The sequence below is a fragment of the Syngnathus floridae genome, chromosome 11 (genome assembly GCF_059516105.1).
Source record: "Syngnathus floridae isolate MCC-2025c chromosome 11, RoL_Sflo_1.0, whole genome shotgun sequence".
Lineage (NCBI taxonomy): Eukaryota > Metazoa > Chordata > Actinopteri > Syngnathiformes > Syngnathidae > Syngnathus > Syngnathus floridae.
In genome coordinates, this window is record NC_142423.1 from 13,740,425 (window position 1) to 13,766,756 (window position 26,332).

At 48.4% G+C, this 26,332-nt stretch overlaps 1 protein-coding gene across 18 annotated transcripts; it reads right to left on the reverse strand.

Annotated features, from left to right (window-relative positions):
* Window positions 1–124: 124 nt before the first annotated feature.
* grip2b (glutamate receptor interacting protein 2b) lies at window positions 125–26,176 on the reverse strand. 18 transcript variants are annotated; one of them, XM_088389501.1, is made up of 26 exons: window positions 21,047–21,297; window positions 8,734–8,811; window positions 8,259–8,394; window positions 8,052–8,197; window positions 7,850–7,936; window positions 7,684–7,759; window positions 6,602–6,747; window positions 6,285–6,432; window positions 6,069–6,226; window positions 5,806–5,952; window positions 5,573–5,725; window positions 5,318–5,504; window positions 5,041–5,186; window positions 4,894–4,974; window positions 4,539–4,602; window positions 4,245–4,390; window positions 4,023–4,167; window positions 3,797–3,954; window positions 3,506–3,709; window positions 3,241–3,403; window positions 3,016–3,130; window positions 2,748–2,892; window positions 2,427–2,638; window positions 2,201–2,347; window positions 1,889–2,051; window positions 125–1,771 (listed from the first exon to the last, which is right to left on the reverse strand). In XM_088389501.1, exons 1-25 carry the CDS (start codon window positions 21,159–21,161, stop codon window positions 1,896–1,898), a joined length of 3,459 nt encoding a protein of 1,152 aa, XP_088245627.1. In that variant the 5' UTR covers window positions 21,162–21,297; the 3' UTR covers window positions 125–1,771; window positions 1,889–1,895. The 18 variants fall into 18 exon arrangements, with proteins under 18 accessions (XP_088245627.1, XP_088245626.1, XP_088245638.1 ...); XM_088389500.1 differs by having other exon boundaries at window positions 1,877–2,051; XM_088389512.1 differs by lacking the exon at window positions 21,047–21,297 and adding an exon at window positions 26,036–26,176 and having other exon boundaries at window positions 125–2,051; window positions 8,259–8,391.
* Window positions 26,177–26,332: the final 156 nt, after the last annotated feature.

Consider the following 26,332-nt stretch of genomic DNA (forward strand, 5'->3'; position numbering starts at 1 on the left):
TGTTCTTTAAACAAGGTAATGCACGGCTCATTTTGTGGACCAGTTAAACATCTATGACTTGCTCCCGCGACTGGCCAGAAACTTCGATTGCCTCAGTGAAGCGGTCGCTGACGTGCAAAAGAAATGACATGGAGAAAGTTTGCGCTTTTATTTGCACATGACAACTCTTTTTTTTCTCTTTACTTCCCAGTTTGGAAAGAGTAAGTTGGTGGTATAAAAATATTTTCTTACAGGGAACTTCACAGAGGCAAAATGACACCTTTGAAAAGCCCAATCTGGTTTGAGAAAGCTTTGCTGATTTTGAGCGCTTCAATGTCATCAAAAACAAACACGCACATTCCTTCCGACGTATACGAGTTTATATGAATAACGCAGACAAAAAACTCGAACCGGAGAACAACATATTTCTTTTCTTTGAGCGGTGTGAACAAAAAGTGGCTCAGTGGGCTTTAACATCTGCAAAAACCGACTGTTTCTGTCGTTCTGATCAGTCGATCAGAAGATTGGAGCCGTCAATATTGGATGTATTGGTTATGCTGCCCCCAGGTGGTCAAAGCACGCACATGCGCCTGAGCAGCCCAATGTGCAATTACAATTGCCCACCTCGGGTCACAGCAGGACGTATGTTTCGGGAAAGTCTAATCATATCGTTTGCCTATCATTAAAACAAAGTCGAGACTTGAATATTTTACAGTGATCATCCTTTAGCCCCAGAAAATGTTTACTTGCAGAACTTGAACATTGAGATGCATAGAAAAACACACACACTCACACACGCATTACAGATACATGAAAACCAACACAAGACTTTTGGAAGGCTTTTCTCAAGAATATTTTTTTTTTGCTTTACAAAATGTCTTCATGTAAAAGGTCATGACAATTTACACTACAGTCTACCAATTTGTGCTTTTTTTCGTTTTTTCACTCACACACACACTCCCACACACACACGCACACACACACACACAGGGTGTGAGGTTGAGCATTAGTTTGATCGTTTTTCTTTTGATATTTTTTAGGTAGGTGCGAAATGGTGCGCCAACTGCGTTTGAAAATGTGTCGATTTCTTCTGCTCTTTGAGGAAAAAGGGGTGCGCTAAACTCGCCATAACGTCGGAAAACTGAAATAAGTGTGGTTAATGGCATGGCGGGGGTGCGCGGTGAGCATGATCAGGCTGACGAGTTCATGTGACGGACGTGAAGGCCCCTCTTAGCGCCGCTAATCCTCAAATAATTGCCACAGAGAGGGCGACCTTCCGGAAAAAAACAGCAGCAGTTGATGTAAAGCTGCAGGAAGGAATGTGTCGGACTAAAAATATGGAGGGGGGGGGGGCACGGTGGTGGTGGTGGTGGGGAGACACTTGGTGGATTTGAGCTACTTGAGAGCAACCTCATGATTGTGCAAGTTTCCGCATGGAAACGCAAAGCCTGGAAAGGCAGGAAGCACTCACAGAAGAAGCCTGCAAATTCAGCTGTTGCCGTGGTAACCACAACATGGAGAATTTGGACGGCCGCAGAACGTCTGTGGATGAAAATCTTTCAATTTGGACAAAAATATTGGGACTCATCCCGGAAGTTAAAATGTGCTTGTACGCAAGTATTGGGACAAACTGAACAAAAGTCTTGGGACACAAGCATGACTTGAAAATGTGCTTGGGACAGGCAGCTGTCTTTTGGAAACTTACTGCACTCTTACTCTGAACGTTCTCACGACTGTGTCCTGTCTCACCACGAGGAGAAACCCGGCGCTTGTCGGCTGAAAACGCATCGCCCTGCACATAGAAGGCGTTCAAAGAAAATAATTCAACAACTTCAAGTCTGCAGTTTCAGATGAACAGCCCAACAAAGCCCAAATGTGGTTTTGTTTTTCTTCTCACAGTGACGTCGACCTGAGCGCTACAGGTCCAGGGGGTGCCGGTACAGAGCGCTGCCGTTGTCCTCGGCGCCATCCAGCGGGTTGCGGCTGATGACCAGCTCCAGCCGGTCGCCGGCCTCCGTGATGAGCGGCACCGCCAGGCAGCAGTCAAAATCCCGAGTTCTGACGTGGTTCACCTAAAACAGATAGAAAAATCTTCAAATCCAGTACGTCAAGTCTGGAAAACTTTAGCCAACAAAGTCGTAAGTCTGACCGGAGTCAAGTCGTGGGGCTCGAGGAGCCCACCTTTGACAGAGATCAGAAAAATTATGACGACGGGCGGCACCTGAAGGATCCTGTCATATGGTCGGAGGCCCGAGCGGTCGGCCGGTCCGTCCGGACGGACCATGTTGACGTAAACTCCCTTCTCGAGGAAGCCGTCGGACACGCTGAAGCCAAAGTCGTCGCTTTCGGGATCTTTCATCACAGTGACCTGCAGGGGGCGCCAAAGCCGAAAGGATGTGAGGCCGGGCGCCAATGACAACTTGCATTGCTAGCCGGCTGCCGCTGACTTTGTGCAACTCCAGAGGCGTGGGCGACAATAGCCCTTGCATCTCCTCCTTGATGCGCCGCGATTCCCAAGTCCTCTCAGAAACCCTCAAGGAGCCCGCCTTGGACTTGGACTCCCGCTCGTGCTGCTGGAGCGGCGCCATGTCATCCCGGAGGAGGCACGTCCCCACACGGAGCAGCTCGTCTGGGTGGAAGTGCACCTCCGGGTCGCCATCTGCCGGGTGGGGGGGGGGGTTTAGCCGCCAGTATTTTGCTTTTCATGTAAAAGAAGTGCAATAAAGGCGCAGAAACATTGGCCTAAGTGACCCATGAGGCTCACGCACCTTCCTCGTGCAGAAGCGCCCCCTGATGGAGGAGGGAGTTTCGCTGCGAGGGGCTCATCCGGCCATGGCTGAGGATGGCATCGCTCGCAGGTTTGCTGACACCTTCGACACCCAAACTGATGGCTGTGCCAGTCATGATGGACGCCTGCCAGACACCAATCACATGATGGTGGAGTTTTTAGCTGTTTTTTTAATGTGGATTTTTCGTGTGATTTATTTTCCTGTGATTTGTTTGTGTCATTTGGCTTTACGCAACATGGTAACTTACCTCGATTTCTCTGAGCAGCTCTGATTGGCCGCAGGTCTCCAAGTCCTCCAGAGCCTGACACCAGAAACTGTCGTCGGGGTCCAGCAAAATTCCGTCTGACGGTTGGCCAAGGAATCTGATTGGGGGGGGGGATTATGGTTGGCTCAAATTCATATTCCCGCAACCCTTGAGAGGATAAGCGGTTCAGAAGATGAAAGAATGAACTTTGAGCTTTTGCTCTCTCACCCCAACGGTTTTTCCCACTCGTCCTCGCTGAAGCCGCCGTCGCTGAAGGGGTAATTTTTCAGGCAGCCAGCAGGGGGCGTGGTGGTGTCCTGCTGCTGCTTGGCGCTGCGCCACTCATGAGGGTGAAGGGCCACGCCAGTGGAGGTCTGCTGGCTGTACGTGCCTGCGCCACGGAAATAAATTCAACTACGTATACCGTATTTCTTCTAATTATCGCTCAGGGCGATTTTTTTCAGATGTATATGACTTTTTCAGGAAACCTTACCCTGGCTACAGTATCCGGCGTCCAGTCCGGAGCCATCCCAGGAGTCCATGGCAGAGTCGACGCTGGGGATGGTCGTGGCGTAAAGTTCCGACAGTTTGCTGGTCTGCTGGCTGTCGGTCAAGTCGGTCAAGTCGTCGTCCTCGCCGTCACTCAGCTCGTTCTCTGTTGCGTCGTCCGCGTCGCTCTCCTTCCTGTCGTCTGCGTCTTCGCGACAAAGCAAATGGAAATTAGAACAAGGGCAAAAAAAATTGGAAAGCCAAGTGAGTCCAGGTTGACCAAATAGACACTTGCAGAGCTTTGGCGTCTTACTGTCTATCATTTTCTTGATCTTGAGCGTGACGCTCTCGCCAGCCATCTGCAGGAGGTGGATGGCCTCGCTCAGGGGTTTGCCCTTCAGGCTCACGCTGTTGATGGCCAGGATGCGGTCGCCCACGTGGATTGCGCCCGTCCTGCCAAAGGGAGGGAAACGTGTCAAGCAAAGCTCCTAAGTCAACTTTTGGAGCCTGCGTGCTTATACCGCTCAGCCAAGCCTCGTTTGGTCAGTCCGGAGATGGTGATGGGGTCAAAGGGTTCCTCCGTGCCCGAGATGGTGATGCCCAACGGGCCTCCGTAGCGCTTCAGCTCCACCGTGTAGATGATGCTGCCAGACGTCTCCTGCTCTTCTGGAACACACACGCACACATTTTTTAACCATTTGTGTAGTTTTTTTGTCAGTGGGTCGTAGATGCCGAGGTCTCACCCGAGTTGTCCTCGTCCTTGCGGATCTTGAGCTTGACCAGCTCCTCGCACTGCTGCAGGATTTTCTCAGCCTCCTCCCACGTGCAGGTTTCCAGACGCACATTGTCGATGGACAGAAGTTTGTCACCCGGCTCTAGAGTTCCCGTCCTGAAGGAATCCAATATTACGACGACAGTGGAATAGCACAACTTAAGAGAATCACTTCTTCCTGACAAAATACGTCACGGTGCTCCATCACACAGCGAGGAGCTCCTTAAATGAAAGGATGGGACAACTAAAGAAAATCGACACTTACCTGTGTGCCATGCTGCCCTTCTTGATGTCGGAAATGATGAGAGGCTCTCCTGCCTTTTTATTGGCTGCAGATACAAAATGAATAAAAATTTAAAAAAACGTTTCCGATATATGAAGCAGGATACTCCCCAAGTAGATACTCTATTTTACCACACGTAGGCGCTACTGTGTTCTCTGACAACCCAACTGAGTGTGACTAACAGGTCGATAGACAGACTGACTGGCCATGAACAGTTCCAACAGAGCAACTAACTGGCACAGCAGATACTTCCAAAAAAAGCAATCTTCTTTTTACAGGGAGCAAAAGTAAACATTTGGCCGCGTAAGCTGATTGAAAAGCAAAAGCTTGTTCTTACCACTGATGGTGAGTCCCAGCTCGACGCCTCTTTTTTTGGGCAGTTTGACATGGAAAGTTCCGCTACTGGGCACCACGGACTCTGGAGGGGCAGGACAGGATATAGTCAGAGTCTGCTTCCCGTCAAGGCCCCATCGGCCATACGCACCTGCCACGTCGAATTCAATCTCCAGGACAACTTTGTTGGTGAGCGCAGCATCACGGAGCAGCTGGTTGGCCTCCTCCAAGGTGCCGTCCTCGGTGGCGATGCCGTTGATGGACAGCAGCCGGTCGCCCACCTGCAGGAGGCCGCACCTGCCGAGCACCCACAATGGAAGATGTCTCCCGCAGCTAATTAGCGCTGTTAGCAGGGGTGCTATCAGAGCGAGTGCAGAGATTCTACTCGATGGGCTGTCTATCTGTCCATCCGGCCAATCGGGTCTCACCTCTCGGCCGAGCTGTCGGGCTCGATGAAGCGAATGAGCGGTGGCGCCGAAAGCGTCTCGGTGGCAAATATTCCTCCTTGCAGCTGGACGCCAAAGCCGTTGAGGAGATCCCCCGTCAGGATGACCTCGCTCGTCTCCACGTGGACCACCTGACCGCCCGGACCCAACGAACTGGACGCCAGCGACACTGACACACACAACTTTTTTTAAAACAATCGTCATGTCGGCAGCTGCCAAATGAAGACGCCAGCTCACGGGAGCTTTTGTGGTCCTTCTTTCGGTGTCTGCGCTTGAGGAGCGAGTTCCGAGGGCTGGCGGGGGCGGCGGGCCTCGGGAGCGTGTTGGAGCCCTGGCTGCTCGGGGCCGACGTGCTGCTGGAGCCCGCGGAGAAATTGGTGGACACCAGCGCTGCGGACAGAAGAGGAGGTGACACGTTTGCGCTGGTGCGTTCAACGACACACGGCTGCACCGCCACGATGCCTGCTCACACTTGCAGTAGTCCAGGTGGTTGTTGTTGGAGGAGGTCCACGACTTGTGCAGGGTGGCACTGGTGTTACAGTTTGCGGGCGGTGGACACAAGTTAGCGCAGGGGTCCCACGAGTAAGGGTGAGGGTGGTCCGACTTGTGAACCTTCACTGGAACATATGTGCGCACACACGCAAACGTGACGTTTTCTCCCGCGTGTGGATCTTTGCCTTTTGTTCAAAGTCAGTCGGTCGACTCGCGAGTCGTTAGAGAGTGAATCTCGCACCGGTGTCATGCAGCCGGGTCTGCTGCGCGGGGAGCATCTCCAGCCTGACCAGCTCGCCAGTGCTGGCCAGCAGCTGCGCGGCCTCCAGGACACTGCAGTGCTCCGTGGACGTCCCGTCGATGGACAGCAGGTGGTCCCCAGCGTGCAGCGCTCCGCATCTGACCACAAGCACCGTCATCTTTTTTCTTTTTTTTTTTTAGGTGGAGATGTTCGTACCTGTCCACCACACTTCCAGGCTTGACCCGCTCGATGACGATGACTCGCTTGCCGCGATGGCCGGCCGACGCCAGGGTGATGCCGAGCGCCGCCCCCGGAGGCTTGGCCATCTCCACCAGGAGAGGGCCTGACGCATTGCTCAAGGTGTCTGTTGGATTGAAAAACATCCCACATTTGAAAGTGTCAGGGATGGAGTTGCGCTCCGTTGACCCGACTTTCGCCGGATGTGCCTCGAGACCGTTAGCTGGATTGCTGGGCGAGCAAAATCGTCTTGGGTGCAGGTTTGAAAAACACGCTTGGGTCATGTGTGCACCCACCCATGACGGGGACATCGTACTCGATGTGGAGCAGAGCTTCCTGCCCGCACTGAGCTAACACGCTGAGGGCGTCGCCGTGGCAGGCTCCGTGGAGCGGCGCGCCGTCCACCTTGAGCAGGCGATCGCCCGGGCGCAGCGTGCCCTCCCTGAAAACACACACGGGAAAATTTGGTAGTGAGTGGATCAAATATGGAGGCTTGAAAGGGACAACCTGCCACTGTTGCTGCTCTGGAAACTTTTTGGTGGGTCTACGCTAAAAGCAGTCATGCCTACTAAATTTTAGTGGCAAAGTGAAGTTGAATTAAAAAAAAAAAAAAAATATTCCAGTGGTGATGTTTCACCCGGTTGCCATCAGCAGACGAATGTTGCGACCGCTCCCACTCGCACTGTTTCTTGCCATTTTCTCTTCGCCCGCATTTTTAAGCCTTTCCCTCATCAACGGCAGAAGAACTCTTAAGGGCTGTACGGCGTGAAAGTGAGGCTTAACTTGCCTCCCGACTGGCACATAAATGGGATATAAAGCAGCGTGAAGGCCTCATTTCCTCCAGGCTGACCCACATTTTGGAGGCAATTTTCCTTGCTCAACTGAGCCTCGAGGAGGAGATAGCCAGGCCGTAGCGAAAGCCGTGTCTTTGATGCCCGGGTCACTCTTGAGGAATGTCGAGCAGGTGGAAAAACGCTCCATTGAGGATGGTTGGCTTTATAAAGGCTGTCTTTAATTTTTACACCAAAATGGTTATGAAAGACATTGTGAAGAAATAAAAAGGTCAACGGTGCCTCAAAGACACACGAAGACCAATGAAAGCAGACAACAAAGCTGGTCATCATAGGCTTGTAAAAACAAACATCAAAGATGTGCACGTCTACACGAACGGGAATACAAAAAGCACTGATGCTTTTGGAAAGAATCATCTCTTGCTATTTTCTGTTTCTGCTGTCCCACTTTGACTTTTCTTTCAAAGACACGACAGAATAAAAATAGTTTGCAGTGTCATCCTGTTGGAAGCTGAGGAGGAAGATGTCGGCATATTCTTCTTCTTATGAATGAAAGCGTCCAGGTGTGTGCGTGCTCGCGACCTTACCTATCTGCAGGGCCGCCAGGCCGCACGTACGTGACCACCAGGGGGCGCGACTTGTGCCAGTCCTCGTGGTTGCCGCCTGGGGACAGAAAGGTTATTTGTTTTTGGCAAGTTCGAGATCCTTTCCACCCAAAACCTTGTCATCTATTCTATCCTGCAACTGGTTTACCTCTCACCACGAAACCAAAGCTGCTCCCTTCTTTGTGCAAACAGATGTCGATCGTTTTGGAGATCACGCTTGACGTGCTGTCTGGTGCTATGAGAAGAAAATAAGACATTGAAGGCAATTCAGAAAAATGGAAGGGGAACTCAAATGCTTCTCAATGACTTGATGTGTTTTAGTTGCGTGTGGACAAAGCGAGCGTGCACACCTGTGGGCGGCAACTCGTACTCCACCTCCAGCAGGACTCGTTCTCCCACGTTCTTGAGGAGACTGATGATTTCCTCGTGGCGCAGTTTGGTCAAGTTGATGCCGTTGACCGACTTGATGTAGTCGCCCACGTTCAGCTGGTCGCTCCTGAAGTTCGCGACAGCCGTCACGTCTACGCCCTCGACCGCCTTCCTGCGTATGTACGTACCGAGCGGCCAGCCCGCCTGGCCGCAGGTTTGAGACCCGCGGCTTGCCGTCCTTGTCGGTTCCTCCTGAGATGGTCAGGCCCAGTGTGCTGCCTTCCTTCTTCACCAGCTCCACCATCGTCACTCCCCGCAGTGCTTCTAAGCAAAACGCGCATACAAAAACAAACACATGCCCTCACACACACACACACAAACACACACACACAAACCAGGTGAGCTGGAGCGTTGCTGTGAGAGATTAGCAAAATGAGCTGAATCCCTCGAGGCGACATTCAGGATCAGTGAGGTGCTTCACCCCCAAAAAAACATGCACACACAAGTGCACTGCAGAGAGGAGTGTTCTCTAATGAATCACACTGGGTGTCATATTTGCATAAAACTGGAGTGTATTCGTCGAGAGATTAACTCTCCCACACACAACACACAGATTAGTGTGCATATGTGTGTCCCATTGCACTGAGGAGTCGTGCTACATGCCTGGTATACTGTGTCTCCTCAAGGTGGCGGTGTGTTCTGGTCCAGAGACGTCTTTGGTCTTTCCATACGGTGCATCATCTGCACACAGCAGCACACAAGACGTGAGGGAGCGCACTTGCAACCCCATGCTGAGGAGTTCTCTCGTGACATTATCACGGGAGCTCTGCTACCAGTGACAACTGCTTGCAAAGGCCAAATGCTTGGATAGTTTTTTATTTTGTCTCTCTCACGCACACACACGCACACGATTACACAGGTGCACACAAAAACGAGTGCACGCGAGCATGAACACAACGTTGCAATTTTGTCCGAGTTGACTCGCTCCACAGCCAAGTGAGCTGCGGTCTGCTAAAATTTGTCTTTCTATTGGGATTTTTTTTTTTTTTTAACAAAGCAGCTTACTGTGGTCACGTGAGAGGATGAACGTCAGCACGAGCACAAAATCTCAGAAATTGCCTTTAAAAAAGGAGCGACAGCAATGTCTAAATATTCTTATTAATTTCTACAAACATAGTTGCTCCACGGACACGGCATGCACAGCTTGGTAACTTTTCCATTCCACATAAGGCGCAGCTCATTAACTTCATGACAGATACAAAACATACAGCAGATAAGACATTCAGCAAAATAAATGTCTGCCTTATGAGGAGATGTTTTTCCTTCTTTTCCCCTCCCTTATAAGTATAAAACCTTCTGATCTGGAGTCTGACTTTGTTGTTTTATCTGCTGAAGTGCATTGTGTACGGACTGCTGTGAAACAACGCAAGATCTTGCAAATAAAGAACCAACTATTAGTCCCCATTTTTGTTTTCCTTGCTCAAGTGCCTGTCACGGATCGGATTGAGCAGGGCAAACAAATGCAGCTTGGATTTGAATTCAGCAAAACAAACAGATTCGGCAAACTGACATGACTTAACGAAATAACAAAGTGTGAGAAAGAAAGAGATTTATGTCAATGTCTTATTTAAATGTTTTTAGTTAAACTGCACATTGGAGACTGGTCAAACGCAATTTCAAACTTCTGTGCTAACCCTGTTACATAGAATTTTTGACAATAAAGTAAACTTGAACAAAAGGATGTTAAGACATTAAGACAACAGGAATCAAAAGACATCAAGACAACAACACACAATGACCCGGAAGGGCGCGAGGAGCAGACAGGACTTATATACACGACAGGTAACGAGAGGCAGGTGAGAATAATCAAACTAATCATGGGCACACAGGAAGGGGAGGGGCTTCAAAAAATGATAGAAATATGAAGACCGTCTCTGAGCACTTTATCAAGTCGTTGTCAGCAAAGCCTTGCACGACGAGCCACACCTCCAGCTCTCCTCCATTCTCAAATGCTCGCATCCTAGATCACTCGCGAGCCGTATCCTTGCATTCTTCCATCATCACATCAGTGCAATCGTTCCTCTTCACCTCACAAGCTCACAGGCCTCCTCGTAACATCACATCCCAACATTCTCGCATCCTTGAGCCCTCAAATCCTCACCTGCATCCTCACGTCCTTGCAGCCTTACATCCTTGCCTCCCTGTAACCTCACATCCGTATATCCTAACTTTTGGAAACTCACATAGCCACACCTTCTGACATCTTTGCAAGATAACATCTTCATATCCTTGGCTCCTTCCATCCCCAACTTCAAAGAAGACTGACCCTCGGGTCCTATCAATGACTTTTCCATCTTACCTGCAAGAGAATAGCACAATCACTTAAAGAAAAGCTACTTTAGTTTCATGTAATAGTCTTTCGAGAACTTTACACAGTGAACGCAAAGGCGCCTGATTGCAGTCATTATGATGCTGAGCAACATGTAATTAGCCGGCGTCCACACAAAGCGCCACCGTGGTTAACTCATGTTGGCACACGCACACACGCACGTGCATACACACACGCGCTCGCTCTCCTGCGAGAGGCACGCCGCCCACGTAAGCAGGCCAATGGAAAGAACAAGCAGTAATTAAGAAGCTTAATGGCTTTTGTGCTGTGCTTAATTGCAGCCTGATGTGTCGGAATGGGGGTGCTGCTGGTTCACGGTTCTCTGAGTTCGGGCTGTTGCATGTCGTCGTCGATGCGGATCACATGTTGGTCTTTTTGTTTCTTCTGCTGGCCACCGCTTTGAAGCGAGAGAGAAACATTCGCCAGCGCAGGAAACGTCAATGTGAAGGATGGAAGGATGGATGAAGGAGGAGAGAATGAGAGGATGGAAGGAAGGAAGGATGCAAACTTGTAAATAAGGAGCGTGGGGGATATGAAGGACTCAAGGATGTAAGTTTGTAAGTATGTGAGAGTGGAAGTATGCAAGGAGGGAGTGATGCCAGGATGAATGGATGAGTAGATGGCAGGATGCGAGCAAATAGGGATGTGAAGATGTGAGGACGGAAGGGAGCAAGGGAACAATCAACAAGCCGACATGTTCCCCCTCTTTGGTGGCATTGACAGTTTGATGCTCAGTTTGAGTTGAAACGACGTCAGAATGGCACATTAGCGGCTTCATTAGCGAATCTATCGATCGAGCCGGATTTCCCCCGAGGCTGAGCCAGCGTTTGTGTGCGTGCAGGCCAAAGTATAACAAAAAGGAGCCATCAACCCGGTTGACTCGTTTGCTCCCGCTATGCTCGTTGATGCACGAAATAGGACCACACTGGAGTCGTTTGGTTAATAACCCCACCAGCGCTCATTCGAATGCATGTCTAGCGCTGTTCTACTAGCTGCTAACATAACACATTTAAAGTAGCCTAACTAAAGTGGCCTAACTAACTAGCCACTTATCAACCACCAACCTACCAAACTAGCTATCTATGACAGTGGTCCACAACCTTTTTTGCACCACGGACCGGTTACGTGGCCCGGTGGTTGGGCACCTCTGATCTATGACACTCATGTGGAATTAGCCAATTAACCTCAGAATTGAGAAAGTCGCCAATTAAAATGCAGAATTAGCAACCAAATGTGAAATTAGTCAGAAAACACAAGAAATTAGCAAACAAATGTGACTTTAGCAGGTAGAAATTAGACGGCAAATGAAAGTAAATTTCTCAATATTGTGGATTGGTCTGCAAATGTGGATGAGAAATTAACAAGCATATGGAATTAGCCAAGAAATGATAACCATGAACAGAAATTAGACAGCAAAAATCAGAAAATAATCATGTGGAATTGGCCTACTAAAGTGAATATCACCAAAAAAACGTAAAATTAGAAGGGAAATGCAAATGACAACTTGTTTTAGGAATTTGCATGGAAAACACAAGAAATAACCCAACAAAAATTTAGCTTTAACTCGCAAACTCAGTTAGCCAACAAACACAAATGAGCTACCACATTGAACTTAAAGCAAACGGCATGACATCTCTGGCTGTTACTTCTGATAAGTGTCTCCCCCTAGCGGTTCATGACGCTTCTGCACCCTTTCTGTCATCAATGCTTTGATCCATGACTGATGACATGGCATCTAGCCTGCCTCCTACAGGCATGGAGTACTGAAAATGAATTCCTGTCTTCTCTGATACCATCTTCGATGTCATTCCATCATCATAAGCTCCAGGGCGCCACCTGCAGCTCTCTTCCTTCCTTCCTTCCTTCCTTCCTTCCTTCCTTCCTTCCTTCCTTCCTTCCTTCCTTCCTTCCTTCCTTCCTTCCTTCCTTCCTTCCTTCCTTCCTTCCTTCCTTCCTTCCTTCCTTCCTTCCTTCCTTCCTTCCTTCCTTCCTTCCTTCCCTAACCAATTCTCGCACTCACCCCCACTGGTGGCCCCGACGTCCCTCCGCAGACCACAAAACATGACTGCAGACATGGAGGAAGGAGATCAACTGCCGTGTCCACAGCCACGCAGAGACACTCGCACACTGCTGGGAGCGCAAAGAAGAAGCGCGCAAACAGCGAGAGCGAGAGTGAGAGCGACAGAGCGACAGAGAGAGAGAGAGAGAGAGAAAGAGAATGAGATGTGGACCGCCGAGCGCTTGATGATCAAAGATGACTAGCGCTTACGTTACGACCACTCTAAACAACAAAAGAGTGAGAGAGAGAAGAGAGGGAAATATGTCAGCATGTAAGGAGGTGAGGATGCAAGGTTGACTGCAGGGCTGAGGATGACAGAATGCAAGATGAAAGGTCGAGATGCAAGATGCAAAGATACGAGGAAGTAAGGATGAAAGAACTGAGGACACGAGAAGGTCTACAGGGGTCAGTATGCTAGGTTGTGAGGATGAAAGGATGTAAGGAGGTGAGGCTGGAAGGAAGAAAGGAGGTGAGGATGCAAGGATGAGGATGTGAGGAGATGAGGGTGGAAGGACAGAAGAAGCTGATGATGTGAAGTTGAAAGAATGTGACGTGGTAATGCAAGGATTCAAAATGCTGGGGTGCAAAGATGTGTGCGAGGAAGCAACAAGGCAAGGATGCCGGGATGCAAACAGGAGAGGATTCAAGGATGGGAGGTATTAGGATGCAAGGAAGGAAATATGGAAGGATGGGATGGATGCAAGGGTTCAGACCTTAGTTAACTTTTGAATTTGACATTTCAGCCTAACAAGATCATCTTGTAGCATTCGTGTCGAAGCAAAGTGACAACCGTAGCTTCAATTATTTCGAGCACGCGCTGAAATTTGAAAGCATGCAGTGCACAAAAGCTCACGTGTGTGTGCATGTAGTCAGTAATAAGCCTGCTTCTTATCTTCTCTCTCTCTCTCTCTCTCTCTCTCTTGCTCGCTTGCTCTCTCTCTCTCTCTCACTCCGTATGTGTGTGTGTGTGTGTGTGTGTGTGCGTTTTGGTCGGTTGTTTTTGGAGCTTGCTTGCCTGCTTCTGCCTGACCTACTTTTCTCTTCCTAAATAAATTAAATAAATAAAAAGTTCACTCTGCATCTTTGCATCAGCATCACTTGGCTAGCATCCTGTCTGACTCACACAAACGCGCCCGCGGCTGCTTTCCTGCTTCCTTCATACGTGCCCCAACGGCCAACAAGACGGATCAAATTAGCCAGCAAACTCCAAACATTAGCCAACGAATTTCACGCAGGAAATTAGCTAACAAATGTGACAGTTGTCAGAAAATACGTTGGATCAATTTGATCGATTAGACATTAAAATTTGCCGGCGAAACCCAAAAAATAAGTCTGAAAATTTGAAATTAGTCAACAAATGGTAGAGTGGCCAGTGAATAATCCATTTGTGTGTGTTGTGTGCGTGTGTGTGTGTGTATACGTATGTGTTTGCATGTGTGTGTGTGCAAGCATGAAAGCCAAGAGGGAAGCAGGGGAAAAATTAAGCACTCTTGAGAGTGACTCATGTCAGTGTACTTGTACACACACACACACACACACACACACACACACACACACTAGATGTATACAGACAGACACGTGGTGGTCTGAGGTGGTGGTCTTATCTCGGTCTTCCTCCGGAAGGATTCGAGTGCAAATGAATCCCCACTCTGAGGATTACGGCTAAGAACTTTGAAGTGGCAAACGGCAGCTTCACTCCCGTGGGGGCGTGTGCACCTGACTGATGAAAATGAAGATGAGGATGCTGTCTGCAGACCAATGTGACACTTTAGCAAGCAAATGTGAAATTGACTTGCAGACAGATGACACGACAGGCAACAAACATAAGTTTAGCGAGCAAACATCCACTAAGCAATAGCATGACGTTAGCAAAGCCTGGAGGAAACAAATGTGACCAGCAACCGTGTAATTAGCAAAACAAACTTTTGAGATTAGCCAGCAAACAAACTTGAGAAAAAACCCAAGCGCCATGATGGCCGAGCCAGCAAACATGACAAATTACTTTCTCAATGTTTTTAGACAACAAACATGAAATTATCACACAAACAGAAGAAATGACCTGGCAGGTGACACGAGAGCCAGTAAGCATGACGACATGACGACCAGGCAAAAACCACGTCACTTTAGCAAGTCAACATAAAATTTGGATTCGCCTTAAGCTGTTGGAAATGAAAGTAGCCAGAAAAAGTCAAACCTTAGTCAGCAAACGGACATTCAGCCAGCAAACACGTGAAATTAGCCGGAAAACAGCAGAAACTAGAAACGACTCGAGCCAGCAAACATCTTAAATTTAGTTGGTAACAATAACATGGAGATTTGATCAAGCAAGTCATTCATTCATTCAAAAATCAAAGCCTGCATATTGAATCGGCTCTCGTTAACTTGTGTCTGCCTCAGCCTTCATCTTGTTTCCCTCCGGTGGCCATCGGTATAAATACCCTCCTCCTGCCGTGCTAATTAATCTCTCATGACAAAAATCAAAGGAGGTGCATCTGCATTAGTGAGAGGAAGGCGGCGAAGGCTCAGGAAAGGGCGGGACGCAGACGGGAAACAACAAAAGGTTGCGGCAGTCTGACCGAATGCGCCGCTTTGCTTTCAGGAGCGCCACAACATCAACAGGAAATTGACACCTGTCAATCACCTGATCAATAAAAGCCGTACAAGCCACTGACATCTGCGGAATCGTAATCACGAGCCGGAAAGGCGGCAGGCAACGCGTCGTCCCCGTTTCTCTGCCTTTGCTCGCCGTCTCCGGGCTTGACTTCAAAGCCGGAGATCCCCAAATCCATAAATAAATCATCAGAGGGGACCCGAGCGAGCGAGTCTCTCGGGCAAACCGACAAACATCCACGCAAAGAGTCGCGCCATCTGCCACCGGCGCAAAGAAATCAAAAGGAAATTGAAAATTTGCCACAATCGGAAAATAACAAAATCACGTCAACATCAACACAAAACCTTTCAGAAGTATAAACAAGTGATGCCACGTTGCCACGGAAACCCCAATCGGTAGAAATGTCCGACCGGCTGAACAGATGCTCAAATTCAGAAAAAGAATGGCTTCTGGGGAGAAATGATCAATTTGGCGTCAAGTTTTCCAAACATGCAGGATGGAAGCTTCCCCAAAAAAAAAGCAAAGTTGCAGCTGAGGATGAAGTTGCTGGTTTGACCTTTCTGCAGGAGAAGCCGCCGTTTCAAGATGGCCTGAAGGAAAAGCATGCTGGCCAGCTCGCCACCTCGCCGCCGCTTGCAGACGGGATTTACTCAATGTGGAGCGCAGAAGCAAGAAGAGAGAAGGAAGCCCCACTTCTGGCTGCTCCCCTCGTTCGCTCGCTCTCTCGCTCGCTCACTCGCTCGCCCCTAAACGTCGACTGCTCAGCTGCGTAATCAACTTCATTTTATGATTATTTTATTGGCGCAGGCGCGGGCCCATTTCTTATTCCGGTTTGTTCTTGGTCTCTGTGACGACTTTTTTTTGTCATTGCACCATCTTACTTGCTTCTGATTATGCACAAAAAAGTTGCAGCTCAAAGCCTTCGGGACTTTTGATGCCCCAGTTTTTTTTTTTTTTCTTGTCTTCTTTTCGCGGCACCGGCTCGATTCTGCTGGGGAGCACCAGGTGATCAAAGTGCGGCAAAAGATGAGAGCCGGCACACGGCAGCAGTGGTGCGAGGTGAGCGGCCTGCCAAATGACAAACTCCCTGTCTCTTGGTAGAGAATTAAGGCTAACCGCTGCCCGTTAGCATGCGACACAACGTGGGCCAAACCTGTTGCGAACTCTGACCCACAAACCGTAGTAGGCGAGGATGTTTGATACCACGACCTCTCAACAACAGTTCCAATTCTACAAGTTCTATTGATGCATAACATTTCAACGATTCCAACAACAGATGATTGTGAGCAAAGACAAAATGCATCAAATCACCACAGCGCAGCGCCAACTATTGGCAAGGAGGACTGATTTGCTGTCAGAAGCTCGAGCTTCAAGGAGACAGGTCAACTCAAACATCCGCTGATTTATTTTTTTAAGCATATTGTAGCGACGTATACGTTTGCTGTGATCCCTGCCAGATCACAGAATCTTATTTTAGGTGTCGCAAGGCAAAGGGGACAGCGAATGAGAATAGAACTCGTCTTCCTTCTCGTCGCTGTCAAAGCAGGCGGGTGACTCTTTTAAGGCCCTTAAAACAGCCAAGATTTATTTTATTTTCTCTCGTCAGCATGCATGGTGCGGGTGAGAAGAAAAGCGCAGTCGCTCGATTCACATCTGAAGCAAACAGCAGAAAAAAAATTGTTCCAATGAAAAAAAAAAGTTTTTATGCATCTGAGGGAGAAGCAGAAATGTGACGCCGTCTGATGGGGAAGAAAATGGTGGTGTCAGTTGGTTGGTGAAAGACTAAGACATTAGGGTGGTGGTGTGTGTTTTTTCGTACAGGTTTTTTTGGGGGGGGGTTGTTGATTCACCAATAATGGGTAAAATGTCCTCAAGTTTGTGAAAATTTTTTCTAAAAGTTGCCCCTATAATCAGCGTTTTATAGTTTTGGAAGCATGTGGCCGCTAACGTTAGCAAACATTGACTTGACGGCGAGCATAGCATCGTTAGCAAGTGTCTTCCATATTCGTATGTCACTGCGACTTAATATTGTTGGCTATTAGCAACAGCCAGCCAGCAACATTCATCTGGCGCATAATGAAGCAGGCTCATTATTTTCAGGCACAAAAAAAAAGAAAAATTATCCAGAAATATTTTGCGTGGGTCAAAAAAAAAGAGCATCAAATATTCAAGACATGCGGTGCAATTAATTCATTTGAAGAGAAACGCTTTGAAAATGTTTTTTGCTGCTGCAAGAACTGCCAACAAGAGGTCTGGTTTTGGACAATTGCTAAAAGTTGTGTTAGCATCATCAATTGTTTTAACAGGCATGAGCACCCCCCCCCCCACCCCCCACCCCCCCACAAGGCCTCTAGTGGCAACTGGTGAGATTTTCCGTCCAAACTATTTGCCAAACTGACACTTGTGTGAAGTTCTTTTCAAATGGCGCTGGCTTTGTCAAGACATTTGATGTCTGAACGGGGGCGCAGGCGACTTGTCTCCCTTTCAACTCATTTTCGTCGCCACAAAAGACAGCGTCGGCGGGTTAACGTGCGACCCAAAAATCCCATCGTGCGTCTTTGACAGGAGCTTCCATGACTCCCAGGCGGCCCTCGTCATTTCACAGTTTGCATAATTATTCCGGGGACGGCAATTTAATCAGAAAAATGTCAAAGTCATGCGGTTAATAATATGAAATATTACCGGAGACTTTTTTTCGCTGTATCTCATCGCAAACGATGAACTAAAGACGAGAATCATTAGCGGTGCAAGTCATTACTTGTATGACATGATTAGTGGCTGCGAATTGAATTTCGATTTCACTGGCGGCTTCAAACAGAACATGATGCCAATGGATCGTCTGAGTTGGTTTTACAGAAAACTCAAACTGGTGGGTACAAACATCTTGAAGCGAGCACCCTTGCTCTCTTTTTCGACTGTCTCTTTTTTTGCCCATCCTTCCTTCATTTGTGTGTTTTTGTCATCATTCATTATGAAAATGTGTCTGACTCGTCGCTAAGGCTCACCTTCCGCCCCTAATGAGCGGCGTGTGCTCCCAATGTGTCACAAATCTGTCTTGATGGGATAAAACATTCATCAAAGACACACGCTCACATCAGATGAAAAGAAATTTCATTTCCGCCCTAAAAAAAAAGAAACTTTGCACAATGGAAATTGACTCGAGGAGGCAAATTGCTTACAAAGTAAGCAGATGATATCGTGCCATTGTCGAGGAGAAGGGGACAGGTGAGGGAGGGGCAAACGGCAGCCGTCATGCTTCAAAGACGTTTTTCTTGTCTTGGTTTTTTTCTTTTAGTCAGACAGTTTTGGCCAAATTTTCCCTTTTCCAGCTGTCGGCTGATAAAAGTCCTGCCCCTTACGTGTCAGCAGTTAATTGGCGTTGGAGGAAGTCGAGTTAGCAAACGGCCGCCTCATTAATGTGAGTGACGCCTCAATGACCTGAGGACCGCTCCCACCTGAAAACCACCTGGGAGCTCGTTACTGCTGCCGCTGCACTTTAGCAGGCCAAGTTGTGGACAAGTGCCAACAGCCACCGTGCTCGTCTTCCTCCACGATCTTACTTGCCGCTTACAGTCATAGAAAAATGCCAACTCGCCACAACGATTCGGGAGCAGGCGTTCAGGCGTTCACTCTCTCTGGAATCACTTCTGCCTTGCGTCATGTGACTTTAGACATTTTCAAAATACAAGCTGCCCTTCTGCCGATTTTACTTTGCTTGGACTTTGGAGCAACTCATTTGACATACAACTGCTCACATTGGGTATTTCAAACAATCACAAAGAACTTTTTTTTTTAAGTTACACACTCACACATATGCACACGGTCACATATGGGAATCGAATGCATGGTGCCTGCATGGCGACTACACCTTCAGACATCCCCAACCCCAAAGGACATATTACTTTATAAATTCAGTTTAGCTCCATGCTAACAATGCAATCCCCCATAAACAGGCTAAGGAAACTAGCCTCTGCACGTTGGATGATTTTTATTTTGCGTTCAAATATTTGACCCGAATTAAGAGCAGAGTGTGAGCGATGGAGTGCTGGGGCCACTTTTGCAGGATTCCAATCCATTTCAGGCTGCATTGAATGATGAACTCGCCGTGAAGGGCACAGCGGCCACACGGCGGCCGCCGCTTTGTGCCAAACGCCGAGTTAAACTCGAGCTGACGACGGGCAGAAGGTCAGCTCGGAGCGCCCGAGTGCCGCAAGGCAATAATAAGCGAGTGAGTCCACTACCTCGGTTCCAGCTCACACTTTCAGCCTTGTCCATATTGGAGAATTCAGCATGGAAAGCTCATCATGACGAAAATAGTAAAAAAAATCAAATAAAAATAAAGTTTATTGTGAAGAGTTTGGGGCTAAAAGCTATCAGCCACGTGAATACATGAGCAGGAGGAGGCGGCTATAAACACGCACACACACACGTACAAGAACAATATTAAGACACACACACACAGTGAGGTCAGCACAACAAGCCTCAAGCTGCACTCCCACACACATGCACACTCCAACAGTGTACAAACACTCTCACTCAGACCCAAACTAACATTCAGACACACTAATAATGCACACACATACACACACTAACAAAGGACACACACCTCTTCAGGTACAGGAAGATATAGGTTACAAACTCTGCATAAAACACACCTGGTGCATTTACACTAAAGGCATTGTACAAATACTGTACACACACACACACACACTACTGTGCATGGCCCCCCCTCCTACGCGTGCATTTTTGAAAGCACATGCACTTTGAAGGATGCAAACTTTGCACAAAACACACCTGCTGCTGAACACACTTTGCAGCTACTCATGCACGCACACACACACGCACACACGCAGGCAGGCTGTACCCTTGTTGTGGCGCCTGACGACCCCCAAGCGGCACTTGAGCGACATGGAGAACATCCTGCCTTCCTTCTTGGCCCTTTTCCTTCTGTGGAGCTCAGCGAGTGGAGAAGTCACATGGCGAAAGAAGCAAGCGGGAGATTCCAGCATCCTTCTATCTACCGCCCCCCTCTTTCTCTCTCTCTCTCTCTCTCTTTCGCTCTCTCTCTCCGACTCACTCGCTAGCTGGCGTGTGTTAAAGTGGCGTGAAATGAAGCCAGACCGCCATGCCCCCCACCCCTCCCCATCGCGTCGTCACGCATGACCTCTCCCAGGGCGCCCCGTAACAATAGCTTGCCGTAACCATGACAACAACCGCAACAAAAGGTCCTGACTCCTTCGATCCTGAACTTTTCCACACCTGGCAATGGAAGAGAGAAGCAATCGTGGAGCGTTACTGTCAGGACTACAGTGGGATGGGGTTTTCTGGGCATTTAACTTTTGGGCACTTTTATCGCGTCTGTCTAACTTTAGGATGTTGGACTTTTGTTATTTTTCTATTTGGGCGTCCAACGGTTCGTGTGCACTCACGATGATGAAAATCGTAATTTCCGTCTCAGCCTGAAAGTTGACATTCAAAATGTGAATTGCTGGTGAAGCCTTTGATGGCAGCAGATTGACGCCCACGTTTGCAGGTGGACCCTCTTGGCCAGACAGGAAAGTGCTCCAGCCAGCTCATGCGGCAGTCAAGGGGCCATCCAGATGAAAGATGAGCAATAAGAGCTAAATCAAGAAATTTTTCTTTTCCCTCCGACCAATCTCCATTTTTCAAGATGCTTCTGTGGACAGCTTGCATTTCGCAATTCATTCGTTAGCTTCATTTGTCAGATGCAGTGTTTGCGCATGCTTCCTCATCTTCTTCAAAGGCAAACTAAATCATAGAGCATTCGATTTAAATCTCTTTGACGCAACAAAGAGGTCACACATGGCCAGTGTGTGTGTGGTGCAAAAGTGGAACAAGTCAGCAGAAAACTAGAGTTGACTTCAAAGACAACAACATCCCCGATGCAAACACTCACCGCCCATGCGGAGGCAGAGTCGTTGCCGCAGCTGCCCCGCCACCGCCACGCTTCCTCCCTCTCGCCTCTTGTTCCTGGGCGACATCCTGGTCACCATCTTAATCACTTTGTCCATCCTGACTAAGCCAAAACTCCTCTGCCTCCTCCTCGTCTTCCACAAAGAACCTCTTCTTCCTCTTCCTCTGCACGCCGCCTCTTTCCCGCCGGGTTGTTTCCTCCTCGCCCTCGGAGCTCGCAGAGTCGAATGATGAGAGACGCGAGACTCGAGCTTTTCGCGCTTTGAGGGTTTGATGACGGGAGATGCTTCACATCTCTCGTCTCTTCCCTCTGTGTGTGCAAGTGCGCGTGTGTGCGTACCTCCATCACCGCATCCGGCATCCTGAACTCTCAGCATGTAAAAAGTCAAGTTATGTTGTTCAGGACGTGCTTGGAAATGTGACCGCCAATAAAATGCTCCCGGAGTTCTTGGTGCCTTCTGGATTCCCAAGTAGAAGCACAAAAATGTTCTGGAATGCCATGCCTTCAAAAAAGTCATTTTGGTTTGAAGAGGCCGTTTTAGGCTCAGTTGGCCAAGTTGAGACCAACCGGATTCAGGGGGCAAAAAAATAAAAATATGCAGCTGCCGAAAATAGTTTCACTTGGCAGTATGAAATTTGCTGGGCATGTCCATCAGGAGTAGACCCACCAAAAAAATGACACCGTCAATTCCAATCAAAGCAGACCGAAAAAGCGCATGGTACAAGATCACAAATTGCTTGCTGGGAAACACCCAAATATCGGCTTCTGCAAAGCATACACGGCGTGTGCAAGTGCAAGAGGGAGGGCTGCGTCACTGTGGGAGTGGTCACGGCCACTTCAGCCACGGCCAATCAAAGTGATCAATCAACTTATCCGATGGCAGCCCTTTGTGCCAGAAGAGTTTGAGAAGAACCTTGGAGAAAGAGCCACACACTGCTTCACATTTAAAGTCATGACACCCCCCCCAGCCCACACACACACACACACACTCACACAGACACTGTGCAGCACGTAATAGCAACATGCACTCATAGTACACTTACTCATGTACACACATCACTCCAAAAAAAATCCCACATGCATGCACACAAAGCATGTTTGAAGCATGTGTTGCCATGGTAACAGAGCAAATTGTGGAGTGCGTCGGTGGCATACAGCTGAGTTAAATGGGTCACACACACATTTAGCTTTTTCTTTGGCTTGCCGAGTTGTGTATTGCGCATTCATTAGAATGTGGCCTGAGCACGCTGCAGAATCCTGACAGGCTTTCCATTAACCCCATGCAGCTAATTAATTAACACAGTGACCTAAAGATGTGCGTGCGTGTAGGGGGGGGGGGGGGGTTGGCACGAGTGCGTGCCGGGGAGCATCCATAAAGGCTAAGGAAGAGCATCGCGTAAAGTGACGGAGTGAGGAGTCATTTGTCAAGCGTGTGTGCGCGTGTGCGTGACAGCAACCACAGGAGGACTTATTCGTAGCGCTTGTTTTCTGTGCGTGTGTGTTGTATTTCTTTTGTTTGTTTTTTGTATAATATATACGGAAACAAAACACGCACTCAATTCCGCTGCGCATACAGGCGCGTAGCAGTGTGTAGTGACATGAGCCGAGTCTGTAGCGCCCTCTAGCGGTCGTTGGAGTGAGCTCATATGCGATGACTCACCGCGACAAACAGCACAGGGGTCATTTGTTAGTCCATCACATCGACCGATGAACTCGCTCATCAACTGCCCTAACACACACAGACGTGCCAACACACACAACATTCCAAATGATGACATGAATTGTGTCAGTGGAGGTGGAATCAAAAAGTCTGGACAGAAAGTGGAGGAAGAGGATGACGATGAGCGTTATTAATGTCAAACAGTCGCTCGGGCGCACACGAGCGAGCGACCCCACAAGGCCACAAAATCACATTTTCGAGTCAAACGACCGCACCGAATACGTTCAATGCTGTGATTCGATCTCCTATGAATCTGTATGCCAAGTACGATTCATCTTCGAGACCAATTACATCCATTACTCGATGACTGGATTCGTTTCGACAAATTATGATTCATTACAGTATGATTTCTGCTTTTGGCCTAAGCACAGACTCATTTTAAAGAAGGTCGGATTGAAAATGTCATTATCATGAGATTGATGTAACCACTGGAGTCAATCACTTCACTTAACGAGAGGAGTGACACACACACACAGAGACGTGAAATGAGCGATGGCTCAAGAAGTTGCAAATGTTTCCAATGTTGGGCTAAAGAGCAGCAGGCAGCTCCGGTTTAATGATTATGCAAATTAATCTCCCAGCGGGACTCCGTGATGCAACCTGCAGAATTGCACACGCACTCAAAAACGCGCTTTTACTTCCGTTTTGCGATAATTAGCGTGTCAATTGGACTCGTGAGTGGATTGTTGCTGTCGCAGTGCAGGGCCAGGAAGGAATGGCCGCCCTCCATTCCATTCAACACGTCAGCACAAAGAGACTCTGCTCTCCTTCGCTCCCACGCTTTATCAATTTTGATAGCTTGAAATTAGACGCTGATTATTTTTCCACAGGGGTTGTCGTGTTCGGCTGACTCAAGTAACAGTAAGGACACGACAACAGAAAAGATTGCCACCATTCAGCGGGAAACTGACACACAACATTAAAACAAGTTCAAATATTTCAACACAATCATGTGGAGCTACGTCGGTCTTCAGGTACTAACCAACGTGAGCTAATGCTAACATGTAAAGCAAAGGTCAACAAAAGGGAGCAGAGATGACCCCTAACACATGCAGGACAGTAGCGTACGCACAAAACGAGAAGTTCAGCTTTGTTATACTGTGCAGGCAACTTCACATTCAGACTAATCTGCTGCTGATCACATGATGATTGGACGCCGCCAACAACCGGAAAGCTCTTACGCATCCGCCACCGCTATGTCGGCCTCCCATCGGGAAGCCTTCACAACCAACGAGATGATTTGCACCGACGTAGCTTGAATTCCCTCGTCATGACGGATTGAAAAAGTGTGCCGCAGACGGCGCTACGCCGCCGCAGCATCTCATTGACGAGCTACAAGTCGGTCATTACGCCTGAGAAGGCGCCATGTGCGTGCGTGCGTGCGTGCGTGCGAGCGTGCATGCGAGCGTGAGTTTAGATGCTGCTGCCGGAGTCCGAGGCACAGAGGAGGAGCAGCCGGCGGAATATTCCAGTCTGCTCACGCATGAGTACACAGTGGCAAAGAACACACACACACATGCACACACACACATCACGAATGGAGAAGTTGTTGAACAACACAAAAGATTTGTTTGGAATTGATTCGAATTTCTTCTCCCGTTGGAAATGTCAAGTGGACCAATTGAAAAGCGAGCAGCTCTCGGGTCCTTTTGATGGACCGTAAACACAAAGGCCAAAGTGGGCGCTGGCGCTGTCCATGTGCAGTCTCGCCGGGATACACACAAAGAAGCTTTCAAAAAAAGCAACAATAATTAATATGTCTATTTTTTCCCCAGATACAAAAAAAGTCCAAATATGCAAATGAACGTATTGATGAGTTTTGAGATCTAAACAGTTTGGTCTGTGACTGAAGTTAAAAAGATAACAATTGTATGTCAATAGAAGCTAAAAGGGAAACTACAACGTGAAATCTAACTTAATCTAAATCTTATTTTTAATAACCAGAAAAATAGAATATTAATTATAACCCCCAAATTATCTCAATACAGTAACCCCTCGTTTATCGCGGATAATTGATTCCAAGAACACCCGCAATAAGTGAAAAGCCGCGAAATAGTGTAACCTTCTCATTTTTAACACACACACACGTTTTTGGAAGGACCACGAAACGTCCCGCGTGGCCAGATGGGCCCCGGAACCTTCTGCTGCAAAATGGACGCCTGAACAGCCGTAAATCAGCCCCCCGATTCAATCTCACTTTAGGGCGTCAAAAGCAGGTACAAGATGAACAAGGAGATTTCGTGGCATCGGCGAAAAGCAATCAGCCCGGGAACTCGCAACGTCGCCTTGCACTCTTGCGTGCATGTGAGACGGCAAAACGGAAAGCGAGGTTGTTGTTTCCGCCGCGTGACCCGTGGTCAGATCCAATTACGACCAAAACTGCTAACCCGCGGCTACATGCTTTCTTCACGCACACACACACAACGTTTTCGAGTATGGCAGACAGTACCACAACACAACAAAACACACACTTAGCAGCTTCTAAATGAAAAGGCCATCTGAAATTTGCTGCTTTTCTCTCATCTTGCTTTCTGCCATCCCTCGCTTCCTCTCCTTGCACATCACACGCAAGCCGTAATTGTTTGCATCCTGAAATGATCCCGCTGCCGCCGCCTGAACGCTGATTGAAGGCCTCTGAGACACACACGCTTCCACACATCATCTTGGCAGCCACAAGGGAATGAGATGTTAGGATCAAACGCTTACATGGCATCAGACGCACACACACACTGCAAGAGCGCACGTCAGAGTGCTATCACCTCACCTGGCCACTAGGGGGCACTCAATAAAAACTACCAGACTGTAGCCTACACTTAAACAGCAGAACTGAACCACAACAAATGTACAACTTGTACAATGATTCAACTGCATTTAACCAATGAATTTCATTTTTCAAAATTATTTTGACACAATGCATTGGACCGGTGCCATACGCACATGAACATTGAAAGCTACAAACTATTTTGTCTTGAATGACGCTAGATAACATTGAAACGCCACAGCAGGGATCAGAACCCGAGAACTCACCAGACATGGCCACCACAAGTACACTGCGCTGCCTTTCGTTTGAACACGATCGCTGCATGGTCACATTTACTTTGACAAGCCACGCATGCGCATGTCACGCGCACGCAATCTCAGCACGTCGTCCAGAGGAGGCAAACGTGCAGACAACAAACTCGCATCCAGAAAAGTATGCGCGCACACGTGCACAGCGTGCACGCATGCATCGTAGCGTAGTGGTTCCCTACCGTCCTCGTGCCACCGCTGCAGGCAGAAGCTGAGGCTCCTCCGCCACGCCGGCATGACGATGAGAAGGATGATGAAGAGGATGATGAAGATGAGGTCCTGGCTAACCAAACGACCCGCCCCCGTCCCTCACCCTCGCTCTCGTGTCGGAATAACGACAAGGATGGAGAAGCGGCGAGACCCACTGGACCGCTGCGGCACCCCAGAGTCCTCCCCCCCCCCCCCCCCCCTCCTCACTCTCTCTCTTTCAAGTCTGTCTCTTTTATTCTCAGACAGTGTCGAGGAACAATGTAGAAGTC

What these genes read in the sequence shown, in the direction of transcription:
- grip2b (XM_088389519.1), bottom strand. Translation starts at nt 20,138, where the DNA reads ATGCTGGAATCTCCCGCTTGCTTCTTTCGCCATGTGACTTCTCCACTC. An exon ending in CCAGGCGGGCTGGCCGCTCG is followed by an intron (nt 8,198 to 8,258) that starts GTACGTACATAC and finishes CGCGAACTTCAG; the next exon opens with GAGCGACCAGCTGAACGTGG. An exon ending in AAGGGCAGCATGGCACACAG is followed by an intron (nt 4,391 to 4,538) that starts GTAAGTGTCGAT and finishes GGATTCCTTCAG; the next exon opens with GACGGGAACTCTAGAGCCGG.